The 8872-nt window shown below is 32.1% G+C and overlaps 1 protein-coding gene across 2 annotated transcripts; it reads right to left on the bottom strand.

The window, feature by feature from the left end:
• Window positions 1–507: 507 nt before the first annotated feature.
• Window positions 508–6813, bottom strand: LOC131007019 (uncharacterized). Of its 2 annotated transcripts, none has more exons than XM_057934165.1 (7): window positions 6553–6813; window positions 6299–6468; window positions 2909–5238; window positions 2505–2792; window positions 2326–2425; window positions 1406–2223; window positions 508–1165 (listed from the first exon to the last, which is right to left on the bottom strand). In XM_057934165.1, the coding sequence occupies exons 3-6, from the start codon at window positions 5236–5238 to the stop codon at window positions 1414–1416; spliced, it is 3528 nt and encodes a 1175-aa protein (XP_057790148.1). In that variant the 5' UTR covers window positions 6299–6468; window positions 6553–6813; the 3' UTR covers window positions 508–1165; window positions 1406–1413. The 2 variants fall into 2 exon arrangements, with proteins under 2 accessions (XP_057790148.1, XP_057790149.1); XM_057934166.1 differs by having other exon boundaries at window positions 2909–3899.
• Window positions 6814–8872: the final 2059 nt, after the last annotated feature.

The following is an 8872-nucleotide window of genomic DNA, read 5'->3' as shown; positions in this document are numbered from 1 at the left end:
GGTTTTATATACACGCAAGTTTGCGATAATTTTTCTATTAGTTCTTTAGAATAAGTTTTCGTCTAATCATTTTACATATATTAATTGTTAGCCGTAATTTTTTTAATGAAGAATTGTAATTTATAAATTAAATTACCATAAATGATTACAAAAAGTCGTTAAATAATCCTTAAACTTTTATAAAATAATTACATAAAATATTAGTAATATTAATAAACTAGTTGTAGCTTGATTATGCATAAATATTTTCTTCGTCATACATGACTTTGCTAAAACTATCCAATTCGGATTAGTAAATATAATATTATCTCAACAATAAATTTACATTTAAAAAACATTAAATTGAGAAGAAATAATAAATTACATATCATGGAGTACTTTGTAAAGTGATCTAATACAAATCAATAACAAAACATGTGTGAACGCATTACACATGAAACGAGTGTACATTAAATAATATTTTGTAAAGCAAGAACTTTATTGATTCAATAATAATAATAATAATAATAATAATAATAATAATAATAATAATATATCTCTTGAATAGTCCTTCTACATGAAAGTCTTAAACAATAACTTGCACTATTAGATTAAAATAAAGCTATTATTAAAAGAAAATAGAAAAAACCTAAACCCTTGAGAGCATAGAAAAAACAGACTAAAGGCCGAGCCTCATTAAAACCTCTTATAGCAAAATCTGCAACGGAAAAAGCTAAAAGAGGAAAAAGAGTGCTCGTCCAGTACAAAGCGCAAAAAATCGCAAAAAAATAAATGCCGAGAAAGCGGAACGAATCGCCTCAAAAGCTCCGGCCTAACCATCGCCCTTAGACAATCCCGGATTTCAACAGCGAAACAAGACATAAAAACCGGATACCACCAAAAACACCTATGAATCTTACGAAATGTAATATCAAACCAGACACAATCGCAAAAATCTAATCTAAGAACATCAAATAAGGAAAGAAAATGAAAATGAAAGAAATCTGCCTTACGCATGCTAGAGGTGGTGCTGCCCAAAGAAGCAGCCACCGTTAAACGTCCACGCAAATCATCGACAAAGTTGATACGACTCATGGGCAGCCAACGGAGCCCGTCCCTCGAAGGCCAGAGTCCAGCGCACAGACATCTGAAAAAGACCCCAGGTCGCTCCAAACACACCAATCCGCTGAAAATGGAAGACACCAAACTATAATTAATAACTTGCACTATAATAGGTATGCATCAAGAATAATTCAGATCCACTATTCTTGTTCCTGCAACAATCAACAAACACAGCATATAATCAACAATTTTTTTTGTACCTGAATTAATCCAAAGATAATTAAACAATTAAAATACACGATACATATAAGCTTCCAAGTTGTAGTCATATCAAAATATAAGTCTAAAAGAATTGGTAACATACCGAATTTTCTAATCATTTTCGTTATCATTTGGTGGTGTTCTTTCTTCAAAAAAGTCATCATCATCACTTGAATCGGAATTATCACTCTCAAAGTCTTCTTCGTCAACGTCTTCATCCTCAAGGTTTGCATCATCATTATCAAAATCATCAACATTAGTTTCACCAATAGGAATGTCGATTCCTGTAAGTGATACCCTGTCTACATCTGCTCTAACCCATGCCAAATTTTCATTGTCAACATCTGCTTCATGTTGTTGACTTGAAAATTGTTCATCCTCAATACTTTCAATTTCATTAACCTCTGGGTCCACATTGAATATAGCTCGAGGTGTCATTTTCAAAGCTACATGCCACTCTGAATCAACTGGATCTTGAATATACCAAGCTTGTTGGGCTTGAGATGCTAGAATAAATGGTTCATCTAGTTTTCTATTTCCTCTGTATAGTAAGTGATTAAAGTTGACCAAAGTGAAGTTAAACTCATCACGCCTCAACCCTACATTGTAGTCAACCCAATCACACTTGAACAACACAAATTTCAAATAATTGGTGTATCTCACTTCAATTATATCCTTCAAAACACCATAAAATGAGACATCTCCCGATTTAGGATTTTTGTCCTTACTACTTGAGAAACTATTCGTAGAAGCAGATAAGAACACGCCACTATTTTGGGTTTTTCTCCTTATCTCTCGCATCTTAGTATGAAATCGTAATCCATTTATAACATATCCAGTGTAACGTCGAGCCCATTTACTTGGTCCAGCAGCTAAGTGTTGAATATCATGTTCTACACCGGTACCATTGCTTGCGTTTACCTGTATGTTTTAACAAAAAATATATATATAACTAATGTATTAGATAATATATATATATATATACTAAGCGAATATAGGTCATTATTTTATGAATACACTTACATGACTTTTAAACCAGTCATGAAAGGTTTCAGCATGAAGCTTTTGTCTATCATAACTTGACATGCGTCGACTTGTACGTTGTAGCTCACTCAAATGTTTCCTGCAATATTAAGATATTATTAATTTAGCAATAAAAAACAATAAATAAGAGTAATTAAATGCAATCTATGGGTATGAACCTTTTATAATTGTCCACAATTGATAAACTATTAATCACATATCTATGTGCTTGAGTCCATTCGATGTCGCCCAACATAAAAGTTTCTTCTTTTCCCAAGGAACGACCACCTTGAGGTTTGGATGTCTCACCACTTTCATCGTTTCTATTCGGTCTATTTAGTTTAGACTCGACATCACTTAAATACATTGAACAAAATGTCATGCATTCTTCAGCAAGATACCCCTCTGCTATAGATCCTTCTGGGTGACTTCGAGTGCGAACATAATTTTTCAATGTGCATAAATACCTAAATGAAAACAAACTTTTATTACCTCATGTAAACCATATAATAATAATAATAATAATAATAATAATAATAATAACAAGAAAAATAACAGTAATTTAATATAAATAAAAGATTACCTCTCAATCGGATACATCGAACGAAATTGAACAGGTCCACCAAGTTTAGCTTCTTCTGGCAAGTGAATTGGTAAATGCTCCATAACATCAAAAAATGAAGGCGGAAAAATTTTCTCTAATTCACATAGCACTAGCGCAACTCGTTCCTCTAAATCTTCAAAATCAGCTTCAGTGTGAACTTTTGAATACAATTGCTTGAAAACTTCACATAAGTTAATTATGGCTTTGCAGACATGCTTAGGAACCAATCTTCTTAAAGCTACCGGTAGCAATTGTTGCATAAGAATATGACAATCATGACTTTTGAGACCAAATATGTTCCGCTCTGCTATATTAACACATTTTGAGATGTTCGATGCATACCCATCGGGTACCTTTACATTCTTTAAGACTTGCAAAAAAACATCTTTCTCTTTTTTGCTCAATGTAAAACAAGCAGATGGTAGATAAATCTTATCGCCTTCTCTCTGAGGATGAAGAGACTTTCGAATGTTGAGTTCTTGAAGATCCAATCTGGACTTAAGATTGTCTTTTGTTTTAGCAGCAACACCAAGCAAAGTCCATAAGATATTTTCCAAAACATTTTTCTCTATGTGCATGATGTCAAGATTATGGGGAACTAGATTATCTTTCCAATATGGCAATTGAAAGAATATACTCAACTTCTTCCAATTGTATCTGCATGTTGAAGTATGAGCATGAAACCCTTCATTCCGTCCTCTTTTTCTTCTCACGTTTTTGTCAGTATACTTCCCAAAGTTATTTACTATACCATCCACCTGCTCTAATATCTCTGAACCTGACAATCGTGAAGGTTTTGGAGCTTTCTCGATAGACCCATCAAAATGAATCCTATCTGTACGATACTTATGCCCACTTGGAAGAAAACGACGATGTCCCATATAACAATGCTTCTTTCCATTTTTTAACCAACGTGATTGACAGTTTTTGTTACAACAAGGACATGCATATGCACCCTTTGTACTCCAACCTGAAATAATAGCATATGCTGGAAAGTCATTTATAGTCCAAAATAGTGCAGCACGTAACTGGAACATACATTTGTCTGTCGCATCATATGTAGGAACCCCGTGATCCCATAAATCCTGAAGTTCATCAATTAAGGGCTGCAAATACACATCAATATCATTCCCTGGACTTCGAGGACCATCGACGAGCGTGGATAAAATAATGGAAGGTTGTTTCATACATCTTCCAGGTGGTAAATTATAAGGTATGAGAACAACGGGCCATGTGCTATGAGAAATGCTCATTGATTTGAATGGATTAAAACCATCAGCAGCTAGTCCAAGTCTAACATTACGACAATCAACAGCAAAATCTGGGTACTTTTCATCAAATGATCTCCACACTTTAGAATCTGCAGGATGTCTAAGCTTACCATCCTTAATGCGTTCTTCTGCATGCCATCTCATCAAATGAGACGTTTTTGAAGACATAAATAACCTCTGTAACCTGGGTTTTAAAGGAAAATAACGAACGACTTTTGCCGGAATTCTATGCTCCCTTTTAGTTGAGCACTCGCCATGCACCTCAAATGGCTTATACCTAGAAGTCTTGCAATGTTTACACGCTTCATCATTCTCTGTGTCTTTCCAGTAAAGCATGCAATCATTGGGACAAGCATGAAACTTTTTATACTCAAGTCCAAGTTCCTTAATTATGTTCCAAGCTTCTCTATAAGATTTTGGAAACATATCATTTTGTTGAAACGCCTCGCTCAAGACTTCCATCAACATTGTGAAGGAATTGTTGCTCCAACGACAAAGTGATTTCACATGCAACAATCGCACTATAAATGACAGGGTAGTAAAGGTTTTGCACCCAGGAAATAACTCACACTCGGCATGCTTTAATAATTTAAAAAACTTTTCAGTGTTCTCATCAAAATGATTCTTATTGTGTAGTGTTTCTCCTATGGGATCTTCAGAATTAGTACCAAAACTACTGGTATTTTCATGAAATTCTCCATGGTGAAACGATGTTCTCAATGCATCATGTATCAGTCCTCCCATATCATGATGGTCATTTCTTTCTTGTGATGCATCAACATGTTTATTTTTAAGGTAATATGGTTCTTCGCCTTGATACACCCAGTTGGTGTATCCTTCAAGAAAACCATTTACCATAACATGACTGTAGACCTCATCTCTGGACTGTAATCTAGAATTTCTACATTTAGTGCACGGACACTTAATCTTAGCCTCTGCCGACTTGCTTATGTATGCAAATTCAAGGAAGCTGTGTAAACCACGCTTAAAAGCATCATCATTTACTCGATCTTTTATGTTAATCCAAGATTTATCCATCTACATATTAATGTAAAAAATAATGTATATGAGAAAATAATGAATAATTATTAACTCAGTAATAAATATAAAACACTAAAGATATAGCATCATGCACGTATAAAACCATTTAATTGTATAATTTGTTATATATAGACACTAAAATCAGACCAACTCATATAGTTATAGATTGAGACTCAAGTGAGATTGTTTTAACATTTCTAGTAATTTAATCCCAAATATACGAGACTTCAATGTTACCACGTATTCAAATCCGAAATAATTTAGAGTAGAAGCTAGACTTAATCTGTTTTTGCTTAGTTAAGATCTGTCAACCTAAATTGTTTACTTTTGTTCCCTATTTTTTTTCCTTTCTCTTGCGACCAAGAAGATAGGTTTGTTGCATCAAACTTTCCTATGCTGTGTCATTTATATTATTACTGATAAAAACTAAGTGAATTATACTGATACATAGAACCAAAAGTAGTTTCAAGGGAATTCTAGTCATCTTCTTAATATTTATACTATTATTGCTTATAGTCTCTATGCCGCTTCAGAAAATATCCCGACTCAAAACAATACAAATAAATCAACCATCCAAACAAAACAAAAACATACTTCTTTTATAAATTTCTATACAGAAACACAAACAGAAAAATATTGATTGAGCATCTTTTGATGCGGTGCATAAATTTACTTGATCATCTTGCACCTACAGCAAAATGTTTTAGTAACTTTTGCTTGATCATCTTGATAACTTATCAATGCAATTTACCATTTATGTATGATTCTACCCTATACGGATCAACCATCAATATAAATTCAAGTTTTTCTAACTCATTCTTGCTAGATATTCTGATCATCAATTAGTTATTTATGCATCCAAAAACCAAAGCGTTGTCGTAGAAACATAATACAAATAATCATACTATGACCAAAGAAACATAAACAGAAAAATTAAAATTATGTTTATGAATCAAGACATAGTTTCAAACTGTCATGAGTAGGATTAAAAAATAATAATAAGAGTAATAAAAAAAAAAAGAGTAAGAAACGAATATAAAGCTAAAGCAGAACATACCTTGTCTTCGAAAAGATTGGCGTGGCCTCCTATGGTCTCAGATGAGTTCTTGTTGCTGACTCCCTATGATTTCACGTTGTTGGTTCACCGGTGGATTCTTGTCAACCCAGAACTGGCCTTTGGGGGTGGAGAATGAATTGATTTGTAAAGCCTAAATGGATAATGAAGTGCTGCAAAAAATAGTTGGGTGAACTTTAGCGCTGAACGACATCTCGAGTATTATTGGATTTTCAGAAAAGAGTTAACGGGTATACCCGATTTTCCGAAATTCTTGATTTCTTGTACCCTTCCTTCGTTCTGGTTATAGTTTGTTGTTCAGAATTTGAGAGAGAATTTCTTAGAGACAATGAATTCAATTCAAGGATTGAGGAAAGAAAGCGAAATATTTGAGTATTTGCGAGAGGAAATTTGATTCTAGGCATATATTTTGATTTTGTGATGAAAAGGGAATTTGAGGGAGAACGATAACACTTCAGAGAGGGGATAGAGTATGACTTTGAGAGTTTAAAAATGCCTCTTTTTTCCTCTGTTTGTTTTCTTTATCATAATTATTAGTTATTTATAAAATATTAATTCTAAATATATTGGTAGTTACTCTAGTTTGATTTAATAGATATATATATATATAGATAGATATATACATATATATATATATACACGTGTACATGAATATAGTAATTTATCATCCTAATTATTTTACTGATGTAATACAAAAGGTCAGAGGATCTATAGTTAGGAGGTAATCCTTTATTATTGTATTAATTTTCTTAATTGTTATATAATCAGAGAGATTAAAACGAAAAAAAAAAAGAATATTTTTCACTTTAGAAAAGTATTGGTCATGTAGTAATCTAAACGAATTTCGCGATGGTAAGTCACATTAGGTTATATTATAAATTATAAATTATAAATACATTAATATTTTATTTTAATGTGATACTATTTGGTAACTCATTCGAAAAAGTATTAGAAGATAAATAAAATTATAATAGAAAAATAGGTTTAAGATAATGTGCCTTTGATTTTATTTTTTTTTTAAAAACTTAATTGTTTAAAAACTTTATCTGTATATCATCATCAAACATCAAATCATATTTAATCTAACTTCAATTGTCAATTCTTTATCAAACAAAACAGTAACAGTTTAAATATTTAATTTATACTCATAATAGTATAATCCATACTAATTTGTCGAATCAATTTAAAATTTTAAAAAGTCTATATAATCCTCCTTTAAAAAAAAAAGTCTATGCTGAATTAGAGATTTTTATTAGAGAAAAGAAAGAAACAAAAAACCCCAAACGCCGGGGCCAAGCCAAGCAACGTCAAAAGCTCATAAAAGAGGAAAACAGAAAAAAAAAGTCTATACAATCAAATATAACAATATAGTAAATAAAAAAAATATTATAAAATATAAAAAATTAAATTGCAAGTATATATTCGGATATTATACAATTGATGAAACTCATTTCATATTTATAAATCCATACTCCTAATTATATATTTGAAAATCAATAAAAAATTATTTTACTATATGTTTTAATTCGGGCCAATTTATAGTAATATCTATTACTCATACTTTTTAAAGTTAATAAAATAACTACACAATTAAAATATAATTTGGTACCTTAGTTAATTAATTATCCGTTTCAATCAAAATTCGAACAAACACATAATAAATATTAATTATAAATGTATAAAAACTAAAGGGGTAAGAATCATATGATACATGAAGATATATATAGGGAAAAAAAATACCCTTATTAAATATGCCCTTTCAACCCATTGAAACGTTAAAACTGTAGTAGCTTTGTACCATCACATCAAATATAATAGTAGCTTCGTATCATCACATCAAATATAGATGAATAGATATGTCAATCTCTGACAAATTTATTTGTTTGATTGAAAAGAGTTGGAAAATGGAAGGAAAACAAATAGGAAAAGGATGGGAAAATTGAAAAAGAAAAGAAAAGAAAAAAGAAAACGGACGAAAACAAGAGGAAAGAAATGGGCCAGCCCGGTCCGTCAATCGCAGGCGCACAGCGGGCGCGTGCAATGCACGCGCTCCAGCTGTGCGCGCTGCCAGCGATTTAACGCCAAACGCGCGTGCCTTCTTTGCCTTGGGGGCCCACCGCCTGAACTGCTACCAAGGTAGCAAATTTGCTACCTTTGGAATTTTGCTACCCCAAATACTCACGCCCACTATGGTTCTCTCCTTTCCACGTCAACAACTACCCATTTTTTTTTGAACCATAGTGGATGGCCTTAGAAAGTTGGAATTAGAGAATATAAATTAAATTATAATTAAAATAATTATATATTTTTATTTATTTATTTAAATTCGGTTAATTCAATTCGATTACTAGGTTCAACCATACTCGAAGTTTTTACAAATCTACTAATCGAATGTCGACCTGATAATCGAAACGACATAAAAATTCAAAATTTGTCAAAAACAAAATATGAATCCATGTTTAAGTTTAAATTGAAATTCTAATTGAAATGAACAAAAAACAAGCTTCGGGTAACCTTGAGTTAATCAATATCCGTTAAACAGATTAGACAGCTCTA

Source organism: Salvia miltiorrhiza, chromosome 1 (assembly GCF_028751815.1).
Source record: "Salvia miltiorrhiza cultivar Shanhuang (shh) chromosome 1, IMPLAD_Smil_shh, whole genome shotgun sequence".
Lineage (NCBI taxonomy): Eukaryota > Viridiplantae > Streptophyta > Magnoliopsida > Lamiales > Lamiaceae > Salvia > Salvia miltiorrhiza.
The sequence above is the reverse complement of the archived record's forward strand: the minus strand, read 5'-3'. Positions and strand labels throughout refer to the sequence as shown.